General features: G+C 39.7%; 1 protein-coding gene and 1 long non-coding RNA gene across 5 annotated transcripts in view; both read right to left on the bottom strand.

The window, feature by feature from the left end:
• Nucleotides 1-25,229, bottom strand: part of LOC128079856 (uncharacterized) — a 237,109-nt gene that overhangs the window by 83,903 nt on the left and 127,977 nt on the right. The window lies entirely within an intron of this gene.
• MAEA (macrophage erythroblast attacher, E3 ubiquitin ligase) overlaps nucleotides 1-25,229 on the bottom strand; it is a 46,870-nt gene that overhangs the window by 14,960 nt on the left and 6,681 nt on the right. For 3 of the 4 annotated variants that reach the window (XM_052681403.1, XM_052681405.1, XM_052681402.1), the window contains exons 2-3: nucleotides 16,585-16,767; nucleotides 12,614-12,817 (exon numbers count right to left, since the gene is read on the bottom strand). In XM_052681403.1, coding sequence (XP_052537363.1) covers nucleotides 12,614-12,817; nucleotides 16,585-16,767 — 387 coding nt within the window. Of the gene's footprint in view, nucleotides 1-12,613; nucleotides 12,818-16,584; nucleotides 16,768-24,794; nucleotides 24,890-25,229 lie in introns of all 4 variants that reach the window. The other variant, XM_052681404.1, reaches the window with a different exon arrangement.

Here is a 25,229-nt window from a genome sequence, read left to right as displayed (position 1 = left end):
GAACTACAACCGCATTTAAATTGTTCCAATAAATGTTTTTGTTCTCTGCTGAGTAGGTAGCAAGTAACAGAACAATATACAAAAGCATTAAGAAATCCATTTGTGGGGAAAAAAATAGCTTATGGATTTGATAACAAACAGTTGTAAGTCTTGATTAAGCAGTTTGACAGAACAAAAATACTAAGATTCAATCAGGCAATATTCTTGTAACAAAACCCTGCACATGCTGTTGTTACTTTTTAAGTCTGATCACTCTTTCCTATTTTGGTTGTGCCTCCACAGTGTATTTCTTCAGTTGTTAATGAAATAGAAATGCAGAGCATGAGAGGACTACGTGGCTTTAAAATGGCCCTGGTCTTCTGTGCAGGTCAACACTAAGCTCTCTGGAGAACTACTCTCTCACATCTTGCATGTAAATTATAAAGCAATTCTAAGGTCTCTATCATCTTTTTCAACACTGCAAGTGTTTCTTCATTTCACAGCTTCAATTTTCACATAAAAAAAATGACTGCAATATTTTATTCCCTGACTGCAAAGTTATAGAGAAGCCCTGTGCTGTACAGTGTTATCAAACCACAACATACAAGCACACCTCCAGCCTCCCATGCACCTCCATGATAACACTGACTAAATTAACTCAGAAATGCTTGACTTTTGATAGGAGGACTAAGTAATGGCAAACCTACATCCAGGTAGGAGGAAAAAAGCCTCTGGCCACATATATTAACAATTATGCAAACAAAGAGAGAGAACATTCCTCTTCCTCCTACAGAAAGCAAGGAATTATCAGCTACATTTCATTGTTTCTGCTTATAACTGCTGGACCCAAGTCAACCTCACTTCCCATCTACTCACCAGGTACCAGAAGGGTAACTATTTAAGCACTGGACAAGCATTATCATAAAACGACTATTCAATTCCATTATGATAGTTCAAACTTCACAGAAAAAAAGACCTATTACAGAAAATCACACCCTAAGTCTGAAGGCACTTAGGTGGAACCAGAGACTTATTTATACATCTATCCATCACCCTGTGCTCAGCATGATTTACATATATATAGCTTTTAAACATCACTACTTTTTAAGCTGCAAGTGCTTACAGGGAGCAAGGCTACCAACCCTATAATACTGCACAGAATTTCACTAATTAAGGTATAAAATACCGTGAAGAATGAGGATTCCTTTACTATGATTACTACCTGTAATCCCAGCCAACATAAAAGCCACAGCCCTATAAATGTACTTCTCTTTTCTTTCTCTGAGATGGGTTCTGGGTAAGAACATCCCCAGCATGTACATGCATGTCTGCTCCTTTGAGGGCATCCTGAGCTCTGATCACTGCCAGCAAAGACTGAGAAACTTGGTTTTCTCACCTGAGCAGCAGCACCCCATTTTCAAGAAGCTCCAGCACCCACTCCAACTGGAGACCAGGTGCAAACACGAACCACTAGTTAGATACCAAACTGCACCTGAAAGACTGAAAACTTTTCTTCCTAGAAGGAACATTTAGACTTAAGTTTATACCAGCTGCAGGACAAACCTGCAAGGAAGCCAGTTAGAGTTCCCAAAGTCCTTGGAGACTTTCCTTGGTATGAAAAACAATCAACAAAAACACTAATTGAAGGCATAAAAACTGAGAGAACATGAAAAAATGGGCTCAATTTCATGAACTCATATGGTTGTGGAAAAATAACCAACCTGAACATTGCGTGAGAAGAACAGCTGAGAAATGAAAAGGTGCATACTAAAGGCAGTCAGATAATTTGCTTATAAGTTACAGATATTTTGACTTCACATAAATTTAAAATTGAACACAACTATGCATGCTACAAAGCTTTTCTACTGCAAAATTTTAAAGCAAATGAGCAATCTGCCATCACACATTCAAATGTGAACTACCTTTGATTTAAATTTAAGCAAAGCGTGTAACTAAGGTCCTATATTGAAACAGAATTCAGTAGTGAACTGAAGAAAAAGCAGCAAATGCACTTACTGGTAGGAAATAAATACAGAAAAGTCTTGCTAAGAATAATGAATGCCAAACTTGTTTGTCTTTCTTGCTCTGTAGGACTTGCACAACTGCTGACAATACATATTTGCACAGGATTCCTTTATTCCAAGACACAGACAAACTTTATTCACTTCACTGCAAGCTAACTGCATCACAGTCAAAGACAGCAGTAATTCAACCAAAGAGCTTTCTTTTACTGACTTATAGAAGTGACCTCTTCAAAGATGGCAATGCAAGATTCCCCCGGGACATCTTCAGAAAGCTCCAACCTCCTATTTAAAGACCAGCACAGATGCAGAATCCTTCATCCATTTTGTCAGAACTTGTTTATCCATCTTTAGACTGTAATCACACACTGAGTAAATTAAAACTTTATGATGAAATTACAAATTATTTCTTAGTTCCAGTCATAACCAAGAGACAGCAACATGTGCGAGAGGTAGTTTGTTTCACAGCAGGTAAAATTCTGAACTTCACTACAAATCACTTTTAACAAGTCAGTCATTTGCTATTTTTAAGTCTATTCCCAAACAAGAACCAAGCTTGATGCCAAAGTGGATGTATGACAGTTTTAGTGAGATTGACTTCCTATAGATACTACAAGCATAAGAGCACCATTCTCATACTAAAAAAGGTTTTGTGCTGAAATACTTAAGCATTCAGTAGTACAGTAAACATCCATTTAAACCCTCGGTATACGAAATACAGTAAACACTTGGATCACTCTAGAATAAGTTAAAAAAAAAAAAAAAAAGCTGTATTAAGCTTTCAGTGAGTACTCAGATATTGAGCTATCTATCTTGAACATGCAGCCTAACCTCCAGCAGAGTTTAGGAAGCAGTTATAAAACAGACAGAAGCAATGAACAGCTACAAACAAAAGGTAACTTCAGTGTTACATACTCGTATACTGATTTGTTAGATTTTCTTCTGTGATGAATACACAGCAAGTGCAGGAGCTGCCCTGACAGTGCATCTATCACCACACAGCTCAGGAATAAAGCAGATGCAAACACCTACAATGCTAGACAACAGGACCCAGCAAGGAAGGAGGCTACCATTCTTCTGCAATGCAGAAAGAGTGACAATGTGTCAGGCTAGACTAGAACATACCACAGTGACTGACAGGTCCATTCTTTTGCCCCTATACAGCAAAAGGGAAACACTACAGGTTGTAAGAACCCATCCTTCATAGTGAATTCAGAATATATATTAAAAAAAAAATCGCACTGAGACAGAAGGCAGAAAAAATAAAACAAAAGCATAGGTAGTAACAAACCAGCAACATCACAGTTAAAGATCTGTTAAAAAGAGGCACAAATTAACATTAAGAGGTCTCCTTACTCTTTGCTCATAAAATAATGTTGCCTGAAGTTCATTAAGCTACTATTAAGTGTTATAATGCTACACATTAACGGCACTACAGAGAAAATAAACAGACTAAATGATGGAATGCCCTACTCAGAAGCCAGCTGCAAAGCTAGTTGTATGAAAAAAGAGAGACAGCCAAACCACAGATCCATCAACAGACAAAGCAGAGAAGTTTTTGTCTACAAAGTAAACACAGTATTCCATGGTGTACATAGTTGAGCTTTTGCATGAGAGCATCTTCTGTGACCTCTATATAGCTTAGACTTTTATTTTACCCAGTTATTTCTAGAGGACCCCAGTAACACTGTGACTGTCAGAATACTGCCTGGCATGAAGCAATGGTGCTACTTCTTTTGGCAATTGGTTCTAGTGAATAAACTTACAAGTCCATTTCATTTCAAATTAAACTTTTTTTTAAACTTCTGATTCCATGCACTGCTTCTTTCTTACACCTTTCTCCACTTGATGAAGTAGTCCCTCAAATTACTGTTTTCTGCTCCTGTACCTTGCAGTTTACTTACCAAGCTACTCCCCAAGCCTGCTCCTTACATCTTTCAATCACCTGCCATCGTCTCCAACTGCTTACTGAAGTAAAGAGACCAAAAGAAACAGATTCTGCTTCTGACTGCTCCACAGGCAAACAAAGAACTGTTTTGTTTGCCTACTTGTCCTCACACACATCAGTCATTTTGGTGGAGCCTCATAGTGCAGCTAGCTAGGCTGGTTATTATAGCAAGTTGTTCTCCCAAAGCCTCTCATCCTGTCTCAGCAGCTTCTGTAACTCAGCAAATAGCTGCACCTTACCCAGCAGGACATTATACCAAGCTTCACACAGTCATGTCTACACCAGACTAGTGCAGAAAGCCTACAGAGCTTTGAAGATGCATCCACAGGCAGAAAAAAGCTTCTGCTCACCACTCTGTTTTCTGTAGTAGCCCCTTCTGGTTGAGCAAAGAACACCAACCCCTGGCCAGGTGTGCACAAAGCACTGCCATCACCCAAGCAGGAACAGTCTGCCCTAACAGTGTGGACAAAATTGAACTCCTGTCACCAGTACAGCAACAGGAGAACACATAGCATGTAGAGCAACATTTATATTTTGAAGGAATGTCTGGAAAGAAGAATGCGTAAGGAAAATATCAGAGGCATAAATGAAAGCAAACCTCACACATCTAGACAGTCTCTACTTGAGAACTCCGTTCTGCCATTAGATAGTATTTCACTTCAAGAATCTTGAATTTAAACAGGACATTTTGCTAGCCTTTCAGATTAAGATTTTGAAATAAAGTATCTGTTAGGTATATTATTTACAAGAAGGTAATCCATTTTGTCTAAAAGAAAACTGGAAACACAGCCTCAACATCACAGCACACTTCATGTTGTTGGCTTTGAAGTGTCAAATGATTTGTAATGAGAAAGTTTGTTATTCTGGATTGATCGGGACTATTACATATTTACATAATTGTAACTCCCAAAGATGCTGGAGACAAACTGCACATGTAAGGCTGTTCAGGAATTAAAGCACTTGGAAATTCAGATGAACACACTCAGATGTTCATTATATCAATGTACTGGAAGTTCCCATGCCTACACTAAGAACATTTGGAGGAGCTCCTGAGTTGCTAGTGTACAGCTCAGCACTGTAAGGTAACAGCCTGGCCAGCTCAGCAGCTCCTTTACAGGTAGCCTCCTCCAACCTCTCCAGTGTGGGAACCATAGGAGAAGGACACAACAGACAGTTTCAGACAAACTAGCTTTTGCCATTCAGCCTGCAATTAGAAAGTCAACCTATCTGTATTCTGTGTAACAGCAAGGCAAAGGCTACACGCAAGTATTATCACAAATTTTATTTACCTGTTTAAAACAGAAGCATTACGAATATAAATTTATTTTGATGAATATATACTCAAGTGCTTGCATAACACCTGGACCACATCTTCAAGATTTCTAAGTGTACAGTGCTGTGACAGTTACAGGAAGCATTAGCTCAGCTTGAACATCACATGGCCTCCTTTATGCAAACTTAAGGTTCCATAAGCACATGTATTTATCTCCTACTGAAGCAATCATAATACTAATATTCCCCCTATTCCAAGTAGAAAGCACCAAGAACACTGAATCAATATTATGCAGCTTTTAGATCGAGATTTCACTCCTACTTCCTTTAGTTGTAGCAATTAAGTGGAAATGACCATTTCAGGCATTTGGGGCCCAGACTCTTTTGTGAGTAGGAAGATGAAGTTACTCAGGAAAAGCAAGATTTCACGAGATGCAGATCTGGCATCAGGTTTTGCTCCATAAAAGAAATCATTCAGCAGTCATCTCAAGTTTCAGTTCAAAGATCCATTTTACAGTTTTGAGGATTTCTTTCTTCAATAAAGCAAAGAGAGAATCTTTAGCTTAAAGGCAGGGGTAATTTGAGATGGGCTACCTAATGAAGAGAGCAGCCACTTGGTCAAAAGCCATACAGCTTGTCTAGAGGAATATAAATCTCTCTTATTCTAAAGGTCATCAAAATAAGAATTCATGACTCCTCATAGCCAAATTAGATGGAATACCTGAGTTTGCTGCAGGCATTTTTACAAATATTCAGAGTTAATTATTTGGAAATAACTTTGGACAGATTAATTAAAACTGAAGCTGTGTCTATGAAATAGAAAAGAAGAAAAACTGGACCAAATTATATAGAAGGGAGAACAGCAGATCAACTTATTGAGACAGTGACTGCTGTATTTTTGAATTAGATTTTGACCGCAAGTGAAAGGAATATTTGCCACACCAGTTTCAAAGATAAGTACTTCCAGAATGGCTTTTCCAGTGTCTGCTATGCTTTTGTATTCTACAGGAACTAACAGTGACCAGAAACTTAGAAGTTTTGCTTGAGAAAAAAAACCAGAATAGCTAGGATCTGAATTCCCACACCAAGAAAGTGATTTTCTTTAGAACAGTTTATAACTGGTGTAGCACTGCTTGAAGTGTCAAGAAGCCCTTGTAACATAGGCCAATGCTCACAACAGTCATAAAGCTTTGGAAGTCAATGACAGAATTTATTTTCTTCCAACAATTCTCAAAAGCAAAAAGCAAACCGGCATTAACACAAATGTTTAGCTAAGTATCTCGTAAGGATCGTGCATCTACTTAATCACTGATCTAAGACCATTAATTTGCAAAACTGATTGGCATGAAGAACCTACAAAGCAAGGTCAATTTAACTTAATATTGTAGAACTATTTATTTCAAGTGCTCTCTTGCATCTGGAACTTCATTGCCAATGCTCCCCCAATACACACCATAGAGTATAGCAGCTCTTCTGCCACTCAGATTTTTGATTCATTTGCTCCCTGACCTAACACACAGTATAAATTTAAAGCATCTATTTCAGAAAAAAGTGATAGCACAACTCGCCCAACACATGCAGTAAGGCAGGAAAATTTATCATGCCATGATAAACTAAGCAAAGAATATTTACAGCATAGAGTGACAATTTCAGAATGTAATTTGTTTTTCCACAATATTGGCAAAATTGCTGTTATAACATATTAAACAGAACATAAGGAAGCTTTTTTCTACCTAGCTTATTAAAGAGGCTAGAAAAAGCACCAAATTCATAAAACAACCCTCCAACAGACAAACAAAGGCAGCACACTCAACCACAAAAACTTCCCTACAAACAGCAACCAACCTCCTACTCAGACACTGCACCTCCAGAACTAGATCAGAGCCAGCAGTGTGCTCTTGCAGCTTGGAAAGCAAATGGTATCCTGGGCTCCATCAGAAGAGGGGTGGCCAGCAGGGACAGGAGGTGATTGTCCCCTTCTACTCTGCTCTTGTGAGGCTCCATCTGGAATTCTGTGGCCAGGTCTGGAGCCCCCAGTACAACAAAGACAGGGAGCTGTTGGAGAGGGTCCAGAGGAGAGCCACAAAGATGATCAGAGGACTGGAGCACCTCCCCTATGAAGATAGGCTGAGGGAGCTGGGCTTGTTCAGCCTGGAGAAAAGCAAGCTGCGGGGTGACCTCATTGCAGCCTTTCAGTACCTAAGGGAGCCTACAAACAGGAAGGGTCAACCCTCTTTGAAAGGGTTGATAACTGCAGGACAAGGGGAAATGGTTTGAAGTTGAGGGAGGGAAGATTTAGGTTGGGTGTCAGGAGGAAGTTCTTCACAGAGGGAGAGGTGAGGTGCTGGAACAGCTGCCCAGAGAGGCTGTGGATGCCCCGTCCCTGGAGGTGTTCAAGGCCTGATTGGATGGGGCCCTGGGCAGCCTGGTCTAGTATTGAATGTGGAGGTTGGTGGCTGTGCATGTGGCAGGGGGGTTGAAGACTCATGATCCTTGAGGTCCCTTCCAACCCTGGCCATTCTGTGAGATTTGCTGATCAGCTAGTGGCACAGAACTGTACCAACATTTAACACAGCAGAACATGGGACGCCAACACTAAGATCAAAGACAACTCTGCCAGCTAACTGAATATATGAATCTGTAAATGAAAATATACATTTTTATGTTGGTGTTGCACTGCAAGGTCACAACGGAGTCAGAGTAAGATCATCAAGTGTAACAAGCTGATACTGATGAGCTTCATTTACATGCAATAAAAGAAACACCTTTAACATCTAGCTTTTAACTTCAATCCAAACCACTTTTCACATCATTAGGGAGTTAGAAAACATCAAGAAAAAAGTGCAATAGAATCCTCTCCCCCCTACATTTACTTTGGCACAAGCATGACATTTCTGTCCTTGATTGTCAGCTCTTACTTTAACATGACTCATGTTTTTATATACATTTCCATTCCCAGTACTGCTGTTCAACTCTTTGAAAGGGTAGGTAAAAGCAGGACAACGGGAAATGGTTTTGAGGGAGGGAAGACTTAGGTGCAATGTCAGGGGGAAATTCTTTAGTATGAGACTGGTGAGGTGCTGGAACAGGCTGCCCAAAGAGGGGCTGTGGATGCCTTGTCCCTAGGGGTGTTCAAGGCCAGGTGGCCCTGGGCAGCCTGGTCCAGTACTAAATGGGGAGGTCAGTGGCCCTGCACATGGCAGGGGGGCTGGAGATTCAGATCCTTGAGGTCCCTTCCAATCCTGGCCATTCTGTAATTCCTTTAAGACATGACATACAGAATACATAGTACCAGCTTTAGTTCCCGTATTATGCTTTATAACCTATAAGCTGAGCTGTGCACTATAACTTATTTCTACATTGAGCTAGTTAGTTCTGGCATTTAAACTTCCATATGATTTTCACATCAGCACTTTTCATAGCCATTTGCTTCCTAGCTTATAACCACAACTTTCAAGTGCTTATCTTCCTTGTCATGAATTCAAGAATCTAATTCTTGTTAAGATATTTAATTTAGTAAGCAGACTAGAATTTGCCTCAGCCCATCAATAATTATTAAAATTAGACACTATGGTGAGTCAACCTGCAAGCAAACTGTCTGCTATGTACTACTGGCAAACATGTGAATGATTTAATGGCTTTTGGCCACTGACGCAGAGTAACTTCTAAGCTGTTTCCACCCATGAAGTACCACAGCAGCTCTGCAGGTCTCTTGGCATTCAGAAGCCACGTAATGAACTTTAAACACACAGGCTGAAACTTGTTCCCAAGACTGGTCTAACAACTATTGAAAAAATACCTAATCTAGGATCACCAAGATGCAACTGAAATGGAAAAAGCTCAGCCTTTTAAACAACAGCAAATACCATGTTTTGCCATTTGGTCTGCAACCACAAGAACAAGAATAGCTAAGGTTGGTAATTCTCAAAATTCAGTCCAACCCCTTTGCTCAAAGGAGGGCTGAGTAGAACAGGTTACTTAGGACCATGTCAGTCCAGTCTGGTTTTAAACATCTCCAAGAACAGAGAGACCCACTGCCCCAGTATGCCTGCTGGGGACCCCAGAAATAGATGAAGAACACCAGGCAAGTCTAAAGAGTATTGAGTAGAGGGGATGGATCACATTCGTCCACTTGCTGGCAACACTTGTCTCAATGCAACCCAGAATGCTGTTAAGGAGATCCTGTCAGAAAGGTGCACTGCTGTCATGTTCAGCTTGCCCACCAGCCTCACCACCCATCATCCCCTTCCCTTTCTGCAAAGCTGCCTTTCAATCACACACAGCACATACTGGTGGCATGGAGTTACACTTTCCTACGTATGGGACTCCCTTCACAGAGCCTCATGAGGTTCTTGTTTGCTCATTTATTCCAGTTGCTCAAGATACCTGCAAGGGGAGCACAACTCTCTGCTGTATCAATCACAGATCCTAATTCTCATCTCCTGCAGACTTTAAGGACACTGTCCCATCACCTACTTCATGATGAATGACACTGAGCAGTACTGGACCCAGTTGTGACTTCTGTTCTACCTCACTCATGACTGGCCTTAAACTGAATATAAGGTCATAATCAATTGTTTGATCCTAGCTGCTGTGCTTAAAAAAAAAAAAAAAAAAAAAAAAAATCTAATCTTCATTTATAACAGCTCAGGATTTGAGGAAGAGTTGCCCTCCAGACATGGGAAAAAAAAAAAAAAAAGCAGCATAAAAATGCACAGAGAGAATCACAAAAGCAAAATTAAAAAAATGAAAACAAGAGCTGCTCTCAATCATGCAGGCATTGCAGGCCTTTTTCCAGATTCCTACTTAAGAGTGTAATGCCTACTGAGCAGTAATCACATTGTCTTGGTATGTAAAAAAAACAGGTAATAGACATAACCAGATTTACAGCAGAAAATGTGATCCTGAACTCTGCAGTGGTAGAGACATTTATCAAAATTACAGTTGGGACTACAGTAAACAGAAAGATTACTGGGGATCAGAGAAAAATATCATGATATTTCGTAATCTCCAGAGCAGAGTTGCATTACTAAGCATTAGAGAATGACTCAGTGCCCACATCTTCCAGCGAGAGGAATAAAGAGCAGAAAAGCAGTCTGTTAGTGAACTCAAAACAGCACAGATTCTGTGCAACTATCAAGCCTCATTATCCTACTGCTGCAAAAGCCATTTACTGTACTGTAAAAGATCAATACAATGTTGAGATACTGAGGGATATATATCCTCAGTCAGAGTAAATGTGAGCATCAAGTGCATAGTTTTAGCAAGCTGGAAGAAATAAGTTCACCACATGTACAACTAAGTTGCATTACACTTGGATATTATGTAAATAAAAATACTTCAGCTTGGAGGCAGCAGTTAAATGAGCTTATTTGAAAATAAACAAAAACAAAAGCTTCTGTTCAGTGGAGTAAAAAGCTGAGAAGCTTCACAAGTGCAATGCCTCATACCACTGTCTTGTAATCTATCATAAGGGACTTTCCACATAACCAAAACTGAACATTCACAACCTCTGTCCATTCCATCATGCCCCATCCCCAGCGGCATTCAAGACCAGTCTGAATGGGGCTTTGGCAACCTGGTCTAGTGGGACAAGTCCCTGCCTATAGCAGGGAATTCAAACTAAATGACCTTAAAGGTCTCTTTCACCTCAAACCATTCTATGATTACTTATTCAAGCATATTTTTCCCCTTCATTGTAAGTTCTGCCAGAAGTGCTGCTGACCAGCAATTACAGCATCCCTGAACGGAACAAATGTCTTGCTCTGCTTTAATGATTCAGTGCAGCAAGTCTTTCAGCAAGTAAGAGTAAAATTATTTCCTATTAACAGCTGGTAACTCATTTCTTCCCCTCTTTCCTTCAACCTTTTTGTTTCTTCAATGGTGTTTACCACTATCAATGCAGACTGAGCAGGATCAGACTGGTATGCCCAGAAACAACAGGCCCATACGTTCTAATTTGACATCAGTAACTAAAATCTCTTCACCTCATCTGGCTCACTGAGGTGGTCAGCTACATCACCTAGGAGAAGCCAAGTACACAGTTCACAATACCACTTAACTCCGCAACTATCATCACAGACAATTTTAAGATGAACTACATACTTTCTGGCATTAAGAATATCAAAAGAACTTAAAACACAAAACAACAAGAATCACTGAGGAGCAAATAGTAAATTCTACCTAAAGTTTAGCAAAACATGACTTTAAGGGAACAGAAATTTGTTAAAATCAGTTTTCAGGTCCAAAGACGGGCAACAAGGCTTGCAAAGAGCTTGGAGAATATGCCCTACAAGGATAGAGTGAAGGAACTGATGCTGTTCAGTCTGGGGAAAAGGAGGCTGAGGGGAGACCTTGTTGCTCTCTTCCAGTATCTGAGAAGTGCTCACAGCAAGGGTGGGGTTGGTCTCTTCTCACTGGTGACAGGACAAGGGGAAACGGCCTCAAGTTGCGTCAGGGTAAGTTTAGGTTGGATATCAGGGAAAACTGCTTTACAGAAAGGGTTGTAAAGCACTGGAATGGGCTCCCCAGGGAGGTGGTTGAGTCACCATGCCTGGATGTGTTTAAAAACCATTTGGATGTGGTGCTCAGGGACATGATTTAGCAGAGGGTTGTTAGAGTTAGGGTAGTGTGGTTGGACTCCATGATCTGTAAGGTCTTTTCCAACCTGAGCAATTCTGTGATTTAATGTCTACATGGTTATGAGAGGACAGCAGTGCAGATTCATCATAGCATAAAGAAGCTATGCCAAGGTGTGTCAAATCCAGGCTACTATGAAACATCACATTTCAAACACTTAAGCATTTATGAGATAGAAGCAGAACCAAGTAGATACCAAATGAAAAGGAAAATGACAGCCATGGAATGTTAGATGGGGAAATAAAGAGAACTGCATAAAATCTGTGCTGACTATATACAGGCTACTTAAATACCTCAATCATATGTCAATTTATTTTCTGAAGTGCAAGTCAGCATGCATTAGGTACTAGGATACAACACAACAGTTGTCCCAGCAATCAGCATATGCTATCCTGCCCAATCACCTACACAAGTCATTTAAGACAAATGGGAGGCTCTACCAAAAGCTTAATCAGCAGCCTACAGACCAAATTCAGCATGACATTTGCAGAAAAAAAATCTTAACTTTTAGTCACAAATGCTTCTAGATAAACTTCTTGACCTTTAAATGTTCTGCCTTCAGTTTCAGCTTATTAAATACTTCATATAAATTATATTTCTGTGTAAGGAAAACATACTCAGCCCTAAAAATACCAATAGATAAATAATAGTAACAAAGGCACTAGTTCATGAAAAAGCTGCTAAAGAACTGAAGCAGCTTGCTTATATTTACTAGTTTCCTCTTTAGTACCATTTTTTAGTGTATGTTACCAACCTCAATACCACTTTGTCTTGCTAGTTTTACAGCTGTGTTGTAGTAACCACAGCGTAGGAGGTGTTCCACCATCATACGGTCCATACGTTTCTTCTTCCACATGTTTGCAGCAGCTGGCTGGTCACTACTGTGTTCTTTCAGGTGTTCAATCCTACGTTTGCAGAGTTTTGCACTCTCATCTTCAGCCTGGATTGACTCAACTGCCTAAAAAGCAGAAGTTAACAGGAACAAATCAGGGCTATACAATTTCAATTGGCTTTTAAAAAATAAAACAGGAGTTGTTAGTAAGCGTTCTTTATATAGTTACTCTTTCTGTAGTTACTCTTGATAGCATTTCATTTAGAAAGACAAATCTCATGGTAGCACATCAGTTTCAGCATACTTGGTCCACTTTTGAGACACTGGCATACTATTAACAGACACTTTTGACACAAGTTACTTATGAGCACATGCACATTTAATCAGTTGCTTTTTTCTTACTAGCTGAATGTTAAGAGAAAAAAAGCAAAATACATTTTGGCATAAAGTTGTCTAATAACCTGCAAAGACCTTCATGCAGGTTCACAGTCACCTGGAACTCATGAATTTCCACCTCCAACTTGTGCATGGCTTCTTCCTCAAGCAGCTGTCTTACTGAATTACCCCTGCTAAACAGTGATGTAGAGTAAACCCACATTATTTCTAATGTACTGGAGCCATTTTAATCAGTTCCTACATTAATGAAAATTACACAAACATTTGGTCCTTTAGCAACTTTAATTCAAGGGTCTTAAAGGAATTTTTCCAGTATTATTAGCACTACCAACATGGTATGATTTTACTTCTACCACTCTGGAAACACGTCTCTGTTAGGAGCCTTACTTGGGAAAAATAAATGTACCCAAAGGAAGAACAAAAACACTTGAAGTTGTTCTATTTATGTCCCTTGCAACAGAAATTATTCTACTCCAACACTTAAATTCACATATTGGCATGCCTAGTGCAAAAGAGACAGCAGTATTCCCATATCAGAACCACAGAATGGCCAGGGTTGGAAAGGACCTCAAGGATCATGAATCTCCAACCCCCTGCCACATGCAAGGCCACCAACCTAATACCAGAACAAGCTGCCCAGGGCCATGTCCACTCTGGCCTAGAACACCTCCAGGGACGGGGCATCCACAACCTCTCTGGGCAGCTGTTCCAGCACCTCACTGCTCTCTCTGTAAAGAATTTCCCCTGACAATCAACCTAAATCTTCCCTCCCTCAACTTCAAACCATTTCTCCTTGTCCTGCAGTTATCAACCCTTTCAAAGAGTTGAAACTTTATTATTAATTACTTTATTATTAAAACCACCAAATATTGTGGTCAAGCTTGTTCTGATTCAGCCTTGAAGTTCCATAGTCCACTACTAATGGTTCAAGTTTTACCAGGCAATTTTACTACAGTTGTATCTGTAATTTAAAACTTGCTGACTCCATATACAGCACCTGACAGACATGACCCATGGTTGTCAACAGAACACAAGAATGCTTGCAGTATTTTTATATGCTTGCTAAGGTAAAAGCAAACTAGGAAAGGTAGTAGAAGATGGAAGCTATCTGTGATATCTCACCAGCAATGCAGTTTCAAGTTGGGCTACTTTACCTGGGGTAATTTAAGCTTGCTGGCTTTGTGTTTGAGTACCTCCATGGCTACAGGAACAGGAAATACCATGAAGTTCTCTCATCCAGGCACAGACCAAAAAACCTGGGTAACTTTAGGCAGCCTACATCACGCTCCACACTGGCATGGCTCCCTTCGAAGTACTCAAGTTATGCAGCCAGGCTACAATGTCAACCCCAGCTGCAGAAGCACAGGTTGATTCTAATCATTTCTACAACATATGTTCACCTACAAGCTTCCATCTAAAACACCAGTCACTATACAAGATGTTTTGCTGTAATTCATAAAAATAACCCAGCTTGCAGAAATTTATATTAATAAATTCAGTTTTATTTTGTAACATAGTCTGGAGATCAGTATTTCATTTATGTTACAGGTTCTCCCCCCACCCCCCTTTCCAGCAAGTAAACAAACAAACCAAAACATACTTTCACTTCTCAGAAGTCTGCAGCATTATCAGATGTGAAGACAACCACAAGAATTATTCTGAATACAACAAGGAGAACTCAGGGCAACCAAGCATAAAGGTTGAACCTGTTCTCATTTCAAAGGGCTCACTTCATATAGTTTTGTACCTGGATTTATACAGCTCTTGCTGTTTTGGCTTCTTTTGATCCTTCTAATGCAGACAAACACTAGATATTCTTCAAAACTCTCTTTAATCTATCTGGACTTGCCCTGCTGGACATTAATAAACTTGAAGGAACAAGCATATTAAAAAAAAAAAAAAAAAAAAGGATAAAAGAGAAAAAACAAAGGCCTAAGCTGCTCCAGGATCATTTTCAGAGCCCAAGAAACCCACTGTGCTGAAAAGCTCCTTTTTAAGAGAGAGGAAGGTGCTAAGTAAAAGATCCATCCAGTTCTATTACGGCCATCTCAGCAGTTCATCAGATCCCTGTCTAAACACAGAAGGAAGCAGTGCATCCAAAGGCCCTAAAAGAAAACAATCATTTTTGCTCCTGGCAGGGATTACAGAGAAGACAGTTGGAATCTTCAGCAGAAGCAGGATCTTTATTTCAGGAGACTCGCTGTTGGTTAACAGCCATTTATTTTTTGCCCGTTGTCCTTCCTGAGAAGATGCAAGATTTCCCACAGGCTCTCAAAGCAGTTCAAAAAAACGAGCCACTACAATGAAGCCTCAGACCCAAAGCACTCCACAGTCCCTTCAGACACACTCCCAAAGTCAGCAGATTTAACAAGTAAATAACTTACTCCTCCACATCATTACTGCAAACCTATAAGCAAAAAATCTAACACCTCTTTCAGAAACTGTAATTTCTTTCTGTATGCAAGTGAAAAAAATCCACTTCTTTTAAAGCCTCTTGAAGTCTCACAAACCAAAGATGAAAATACAACAATTAGATTTATGAAGGGTTTTGCAGCTCAGCTATTTCAATGCCTAAATAACTGCTAAAGTAGAAAACTCCAAACCAGCACATGACAGTGTTGCTTTTACATTACAAACCTCTGAAGTATTTTGATGCTTTACTTAATAGTCTCAAGATCTATATCTGTTTGCTACTTCATTTAAGTTTTAATGAAATGCCTTCACTAACATTTGTTTATTTTTAGAGAAGCACTGCTCTAATGCCAAGAGAGCTATTTTCATTCTTCTGCAATATATATGTCAAGTAATTTTCTGATGAATTTCAGGATGAGTAATATTCCCATCCAAGACATAGATGCACTATTCCACATATATTTATAACTCATTCTTTTTGGAAATATGCAGTATAAGCACAAAAGTCTGGATGCATTTCAGACAAGCATTCTAGTTTAGCATTTAGAAGTGTTACTTTGCTGAACCGGGTTTAAAATGCTTCTAGCAATACTTTCTAACCTGCTGGTTCACTGTCTACAAGAAACATTCAAGTCTCCAACCAAGAACACCTCTCACTTTCCTCTGTAATGAATCCTCAGCACTGTGTACAACATCCACTGGAGTCTGTGTATTTTCCAGTCTCCTCTTTGACTTGACTATCCTCAAGTGATAAATGAAAGCAACTGCACAAATTTTTCTATTAAGTGAGCAGGAATTGATACAAAAATTCATTCTGCTGCTGTTTCTTTTCTGTATGCAGAGAAATTGATTTTCAAGACTATTAACACATGAATTTTACTTCTCCATTTTTCAGTTATGACAGTTATAACACTGTTCATAAGTGCAGTGAAGCAAGGTTCAGTACATTCTTAGGTTTCCCTGCACATTCTATACTCTTTGCTTAAGTGCATACCTTGAGAAACAAATCAAAGCAGACAGCATTGCAGAAAGACACTCGACAAACTTTGCAAAGACAAAACAGTAACCAGTAGAACACCTCTTACCTTTCTTTTCAGCACGCTGAGTTTCTCAACTACTCCATCTAGGAGACTAACAACAGAATCCACAGCAGGACAACTGCTCAGTGTCTTCTCCAGCTCTGCCACGACCATCGTAACGTGACTTGTCTCTCGATCAATGTTTTTCTGCGCAGCTCGAAACCGTTTGTTCAGTGTTTCATATGGCACCTGAATGAGAAACACAAAGTCATTAGGATTTCTGTATTTAAAAAAAGTCAGGTCTTCTGGTTAGTTAAACTTCTATCAAGTTTAGTTAATGACCTGAGTTTTCATTTCAAAGCCCTTATTTAAGCTCTTAGCATGGTGCTAACACACTTCAAAGATCACAAAAAACAGTGACAGGAAATAAGCTTGGAGATTTTCTGATACCCATGTCACTTATCCTGCCTTGACTGTAGCAAGCACCAATGAAAACAGAAAGCAAGGAAATGTGTGTTAAAAGGAAAGCTACAACTAAACAATCAAGAGACCACCCTTCAGAACAGGATTTTGATGGGTTATTTCTTTCCAGCAGCAATTCACAAGATAACTGCAAATTACATTCTGAAAAACTATGTTATGCATACTGACTCCTGAAATAGTTAGAGATGATACATCAATAGTTATCAGGAAATGCAATAGATATACTAGTTGCTTCTACACAAAAGACTACTTAAGACCACTTTCAATACTAGATCTGCTATGAATATAATGCTAAGAGAAACTTCATCCAATTAAGTTTCCCTTCAGTGAAAAAGCCTATTCCATATGACTCAGTTCAGTCAATCACTTTAAAATTCCGTACCTTGGTTTAAAGACTAATTGCTCTTGGAAGTCTTTTGTCCTCTTATTTGTCCCATGTGTTTACAAAACATTCATATCAAAACTGCTGTTGATAGCAAGTAAAAGCACAAATGGAAGTAACGTACAGCCTGGTCAAATTTTATGGGACTAAAAGAATTGGACAAAACAGAGTTCAGCAGTTCTCCATCACGACACTTCCATTACAGCCAGCACAAGCAACTCAAAGTTGTTAGAACTGCTCTGTTACTACAGAGCTCCAATGGTAACAGTAACTCTAGCTAAACGCTGCACACAACTCATCTGTATCTTATCTTGAAGAAGTCCTTTGGGCTTGAAGAAGTCCTTTGGGTCATTACTATAATCCTGATTACTTATTGCTGACGAAAGGCATAACTTCACTAACCACCAGACTTGTGACTGAAGATAAAACAGGAAATGTAAGTCTGTTCTGTTTGGTACATATCATGTGTATTACAAATCCCTCCAGTTTCATCATTGCTAATCACATTTTATCAAGTCTGCGAATCCATTTTCTTCCTTCTAATCATCTGCATGCAAGAAAGTATCCCCAGGGTCCATCTCTTCCCAGGCTCTAGGGAACAATGACACAGCACAAGCACTGCAGTTCACAATTAGAAATGCACTGAGAAACAGCTCAGGCTCAGCATAAGGAAGAGGAGCTCCCTAAGACTTCACACAACCTGTAACAGGTGGATCTTATTTGCCGTGGGAGTGTAACAATAAGGTTACATTGGTAACCTTATTGATAAGGTACCACAGGACTTCTCCTCCTGTCAGAAACACTTCAGTGTTTCACTTCACTGCAGCGCTTTTTTGCCACCTCAGAGACCCAAAAGACAGAACAAACCTTTACCATGGGAAGTACCACTATGAAGCACTATTTTTCCCTGTAACGCTCCTAAAAAAAATCCCAGCACCACAATCCCCCAAGCTGAAAGTATGTGAAAACAAAACACCACAAAAGGCTTGCCTCCATCATGATCCATCTTTAGCCCTCACCTTCCACAAAAATAAATCAATAGTTTCAGAGCTCCTCTGCAGACACCATGCGTTGCATAGGGGCACGTGCTTTTGAACACGTTTCATAGTAGAAAACCTTGTTTCCAGCTTCACAGCTTAAGGCCAAACAACACTCTGACAGTACCTTCCTTGACCCCCCCCGCTCCCACCTCCCTATTCTTACTATTCATTAAAAAATACATTTTCTTCAGTTACCTGTATTTACTGGGTTTACTTTCTGCAAGCATTTTGCCCATCACCTTTCCACACCACACTGAAGACATGCTTCAGTCAACACCTGCAGAAGTTTGAGGTACCTTTGACTATCAAAAGTGGTTTTGTTTAATTCTGAAGACACTTACCCCTTACCCTTGAAAGCCTTACCCTTAAGCTCCCTTTTCCTGAGTTTCTTTGCAGCATACAAGAGTAATAACACTTCCCGTTTCCCATGCTCTGTCTCCGCTGCACACAAGTTTCTGGCACGCTCTGTGTTCCTATGACATTTAGAACAACTGGACTTTCAATTTCAGCTGACATCCTCACACATTTATATTGTGTCAAGGTACAATAGGTCTTTGATTCCTGTTTTATCCATTCCCCATCCTCCATCTCAAAGATTTTTACAATCTGAAGTGGAAGAGGCTAAGAGCTGAATAATTTTACCATATCCTCTAGAATTAGATACAGATATTTCTAAACAATTTAACATATCAAGGGAAATGACTACAAGTAAAAGGACATACTTGTACAACTGCTCAATCTTGACCACTTGCCTGTTGTAACCTGCAGCCTGAAACGACAGAACTCTTCAAAAGGCTACAGGCATTACATCAGTAAGTTTACAATTTACTCCAACACTAAAAGTAAATGGAAAAAAAAAAGTAACCAAGCAGCTACAGACTACCAGAGACATGACACTTCCACTGCCCCTACCTTTCCATGACCAAACCTGGATGAAACAGCTATCCCTAATCAGGGCAACTGGTTTACAGAGCTCAGCCTGATTTAAAATCACTACTTTAAGAGAAAATAAAAAAGGAAAACACTACTAAACATCAAACAGTTTGAAACAAAGCTGCAAGAGCTGACAAGAACGTACTTTGGAAAAAGCTCAATACCAACTTGTCCTACTCACTGAAGCTGGAAAATATACATTACACTTACAAGCACACAAAAGGACAAAAAGGATCAAAATTTGCAGGCAGCATGTGTGAATTCAGTGTCACTAAATCAGTTCTGCATCATTTCCTCATCAACTTTCACAGCTGCAGATACACCATCCAAGAGAAGCATGCACTAAAACAAGTCCAACTTAATTCCAACTCCTCCGAAGATCGAAGTTACAACAACTTACACAATGGATAAAGTCATGGAAATAAGTTTTCCCAAGATCCAGATTTTCCTACTGAAGCATTAAGGACAGCCTGCTAGGCTGGAGACTTGTGCACACAACTGCTTCTAGGTGCTAAGTACTAACAGAGAGGCAGACATAACTGAATAATCTGATCCAAGTGTTTTCTTCATTGCAGCCATTACTTCACTCTGCAGTGTGAGCAAAGCAAGCCAGAAAGCTTTGGCAGAGCATGTTCTGGGACAGCACAAGCACTTGTAGCTCTGGAGACAATCTTAGGAGAGAACTCTTCCGGGTCTTAAAGCTGAAATCAGAAGAAGAGGTGGAAAGAAAACCCGGAGAGCTACACTTGACTTGTTCTCTTTTCCTTCCACTCAGATGAAAAACACAGCTAAGAACGTACAGCAGCAGCTTTAAGCTTATACTTAGGAACTCCACTGCAGCATTAACTGCCTTGCCTTCACCCATATATGTACATAAGGTCTAGGGCAAGACTGATTAAGGCTAAAAATAATGGTTTCAGTCTGATTAGATTGATTCTCAAATCGTGTAGGAGCAGTGGCTAGGACTGCTGAACAATAGATTTAATATAGCACTTGAAATACCCTTAAATATACTGATGGCTGAATTTGAAATTAACTACTAAATACAATTTCCATCAAACTACACTTTGGAAGAAGCCATTCATTTACTAAATGAGGCCATTTTCTCGACATTTTCTAAACGCGTAACGAAACTAAGGAGAAACAGCAAGTATTAAATGCTTGCATATATTGTATCTGATGGTTAGCAGACTGTATACGTTTCTCAACCGTTTACTATCAGATTTTAGAAGAATCAATGCAGAAATATGAACAACATCATTAAATCAAAACAAGCAATCCTCTATACAACATTTAAATGAGATTCTTTAATTTTCTTCTAAATGCACCTACATGCACATATTTAGTACTCTACCCATAAATCAGAAATATAGAAACAGACTGCCCACAAAGATTTACCTCAAGCCAAACTTCTCCATAGCTTCAGTGAAAACTGACTTACAAAAAAACAACACATGCCATAAGGAGATACCATCTTCAGTCTTCAGCATTACAGGACTGGAACGCATATCATTTTCACCCTCACAGAAGTTCCATGATTATAGCGATCAAAGCTTCAAGATCTCCACTGCCTCAGAAGTATTTAACATCAGTGGGAGTCAGAGAAGCAGCCTGGACTTTGCCACTTTTAGCACCTGGAATTCCACTAAGCAGCTTAATGACATCTTGAGAACCTTGTAATGCTTTGGCTGTTCAGCAAACCCACAGCTTCCACGACAGTCAGTCACTCCTCAGTCACTCCTCTTTCATTAGGCACTGGGGTTTCCAAACATACTTTCTCCCAAATACAGAACCTTTTATGTATGAAATTAAAATAAAATAACTATGGCAAAATGATTTTTGCAAAGGTGTTACACTAACCCAGCCACAACAAAAAGCAGGTTGAGTCACAACTAGAAATGCAGCGCTCCCTATCATCATAGTAAACAGACATCCATTTTATTCAGCTGCAGTTCCACTAATAAGCAGTTTAAGTGACAAAGGCTTTACAGACAGATCAGCAGAATAATGAACATGAAGAAAAGCATCAAGCTGAAAGTGTGCCTTAGCAACAAAGGACAGTAAAGCCTCAGCAGTAAATGCTGCCACTGTCTCCACTTGCCAGGTCTTCTCCCAAACCTTTCAACTCCTGTACCAAGCAACTGGTCAGGGCAGGGGAGTTGGATGCATAGAACACTAAGTAGGCTTAAGGAAAGGAGAAAATGACACTGCAAAGCTATTACCACCTCTCTGAAACATCATGGCAAACAAAGAAAGTCCTCAGTGACTACAGAAGGGCACATTTATTGCATCTCTTCCAAAAGAGAGAACGTGGAAAACGTGGTCTTTTAGTTTCTTTGTAGCCAGACTAGAGAGATGCAGGCTGAATGAGTGGAATATAACCTGGGTTTGAGACTGACTGGACAGCCAGGCTCAAACAACAATGATCAGTGATTGAAAATCCACCTGATGACCTACAGTATCTGACTCCCAAGGACTGCTATCAGCTCCCATATAAACGTCTTCATCACTGATCTGCATAATAGGACAGAATCCACAGGCTCACGGAGGACAACAGCCAAAGTGCTCAGTAATGCTGGATGGTAGAGCTGATATAAGAAAAGTCTGACAAGCTGGAGAAATGCACTAAAAGCTGCATGAAATTCAATAAGTCAAAAACCAGAGCTCTACACCTTGCACAGAACAGTTCCATAGATTAGCAGAGGCTGCAGAATAACTGGCTAGCACTACCTCCGAAGAAAATGATGCAGAGGTCCTGATGGATGACAGGCAGGACTGGAATAAGTAACAGACTCCTGAGGCACAGAAAGTTTACCACATACTGGGCTGCATTAGCAACACTGAGGACAGAGGTTTGAGAGAGGTTTGATTATTCTCTATGCTCAGAACTCCAGCATACTCATTTAGAATATTAAGGCTGTTTTTCAGGGCCCTTCACCATTCCATATAGATGAGTACAGCAGGAGGACATGAAATCAAGAGACTAAGAGAGGCAGACCTGTTTCACCTGTAGAAGAGAAGGCTACAGGAAGCAGGGAGGGGCACGGCCTGATAGCAGTCTTCTGCTACCTAAACATGAGTGACATAGATAAGAGCTTCCCAGAGTTACAGTAAAGAGGAGGGAGGCATAGTTGACAAGTGTCATATGGAGATATAAGTGGCCACAGCAGGTGAGACCAGAAGTCCCTCTGTAACTGTGCTTAATCTGACAGCATCAGCACTTGAAAAGGCAAGAATTTACTAATCCCAAATGGTCTCTTAAGACTATCTGAACAAGAGGTGGGAGTTTTACAGTACAAACACCACAGGTTATCATCCATGAGCTCTTCTGGTTGTTCTTGACCTGCAGAATTTCAGCAGTGCAACATCCTACAGTGAGGCATTTCACTGTTTCATGCACTGTGTGAAGAAACACTTGTTGGTTTTCATTTATCTTTTACTAGCCTCATTTGAAACCATTCAGTTCCTTTGGAACAGAAAAGCACGTTCACCATCCCCATGACCCTCATGCTGTCTCTTGAGACTGAAGATGCTCTCCATTCTTTGAAGACAGCCGTCCACATCTCTACTCATTCTTACCCTTCTGTGGACATTTTCCAGCTTCACTGCATCTTTCTTCAAGATGAGCCAAGGAAGAAAGTCATTCTAAGAATGATACCATGCATTTTTACCACTACAAAAAAATCAGTCTCTTAATTTTTCTCCCTTTCTAAACACTTAACTTGATCTTGTGGACTGTTCACAGAACATTCGCTATAACCCTTAAATCTCACTAAGCAATAATGAAGACTTCAGAATCTTTTATTTTACATATAAAATCATTTTTCCTTGCTCAATCTCAAACAACTGTAACAAACATTTACCTACACTCAATTTCACTTATTTTAATACCTCTACCATCTCTTGTCAAATGCCTCACACTTAGTTTGCATCTATAATGCTATAATTACCTCTGTATCATCAGGGAAATGGAATCAACTCAGTACTTGTTCTCTGTTCCAAGCTGTTCAAGTCAAATATCAGCAGTTCTAGCAGAGACTAGAGCAGAACACTAATATTAACTTTATTCTGTGCAAGGCTGGCTACTAAATCTTGATGTTTATTTCCTCTCTTCTGCCCAATTACCTCCAGTTAGAAGCTTCTTTCTTTCAAGAGTTCCTGGTAAGCGATACCTACTAAAAGCATTCTAGAATACTAATTAGCAAAGTGTCATCCACCCCCCCCCCCCAACTTCTACCTTTATTTTTAAAAGATTACAGAAACCCAGGATTTTTGCATGGGCTGACTCACATTTTTTGGCCCTATTAACTAATAGGGAGCTACTTTATTAGGATCTTAGGACCATTAGGTCTTAGGAGCTGCTTTATTAGGAAGAATAGTTTCTGCTCATCAATAAGCTGCTGGATGGAAGGGGAAATCAATTACACTTACAACTCACAAAAATTTCCTTAAGGAAGCAGAATCATTGAAACACATCCTTCTACTTTGTCACAACTGTCCCAAAAAAACCAAAACAAAACACCTCAGTACTTCAGGAAGAAGTGTGTCAAATGCATTTAGTAGAGAGTTTCCAGAAAGCCATGGATACAGGATTGTATGAAAAAAATCTAAGTCAGAGTAGAAACGAGCCTTTATCCCCCCCTCAAGTCCTGAGCCTTTGAACTCCAGTTCTCAAACTGTTCTGCTCACATCCTACAGACTGAATTCCTTCTTCACTTGAACTGATTCAAGCCTGAAGAGTTCCACATAATAGCAGAAATTAAAACCAACCAATCTGCCTGACCAGAACATTAAAAAGATCATTCCTATTCCACAGTGATTGCATATAAAAACTACTTAAATTACAGCTATCATTCAACTACTGGAAATTATACAGCAAGAATGATACTTCAAAAACGTCATCACAATGGAAGGAAGAATTACGTGGAAGCACTTCCAAATGAAAGAGTGAAAGCCACCAATCAATCTCTAGCCTTCAGCTAACACGGATTCTCTAAGGTTTATTTTCTAAAAACAAACTTGTTTTTCCACAAAAAAACTAAGCACAGACAACATCTTTTACATAGGTTTAAAATTTTTGTAGAAGAATAATCCATTCCTCTATTTGATGGAAAGATAATCAGGTCCAGCTTGATAGCAGTACTAACTCATGCAGAGAACTTTAGCTATAAATCCCAACTTTAGTGATGTCTGTATGAATCATCCTCCTTTAACATTAATGCCTCCCAGCTGAAAGCCAGTAAAACTTCTGGCCACAAAGAGTGAATTGTGTAAGTACAGAAAGACCTACACAGCGTATCTCTTCCAGCGAACCCAGCCTTGGGCAGGAAGGAATTTGCAACGGATTTTTAAAACTCTTTTCAGGTACATCAAGTTGGGTAACTGGTGGGAAGGACAAAGAAAAGGAAGATTCAAGAAAAATAAAATAAGAGTCCTACCAGATGAGATGGGGGAAACCATTACAGAGCTATGCTCTCCTTTCAAGGGTCAGAAAAGTGACGTGCTTCCTCTCAACTGTGTTAGTTTATAACACCTGCAAAGCACCAGAGGGTTGTTATGAATTTATACATCTTTAAGTCAACCCAACAGAAGATTTTCTGTGGTATAAATAAGTTTTTTCAAATGCAGTGTACTGTGCTTGTGTATGAAATTAAGTCAAGCCATAGATAAGTAGGGAAAAGAAAGCAAGGCTGATTAAATGATCTCAAACAAAAGCAAACAAACACAGAAGCAAAGCCGACTTAGTCTTACTTTATGCAGGGGGAAAGAGGAGGAACAGGAACACGGAAGATAAAAGAATCATCTCCTAAAGTTTGAAAATAAGCAACATCAGAAGGAGGTAAACAGAGTGAGGAAATACTTTTGAGCTTTAA

This window comes from Tympanuchus pallidicinctus, unplaced genomic scaffold, assembly GCF_026119805.1.
Source record: "Tympanuchus pallidicinctus isolate F22 unplaced genomic scaffold, pur_lepc_1.0 scaffold2, whole genome shotgun sequence".
Taxonomy (NCBI): Eukaryota; Metazoa; Chordata; class Aves; order Galliformes; family Phasianidae; genus Tympanuchus; species Tympanuchus pallidicinctus.
The sequence above is the reverse complement of the archived record's forward strand: the minus strand, read 5'-3'. Positions and strand labels throughout refer to the sequence as shown.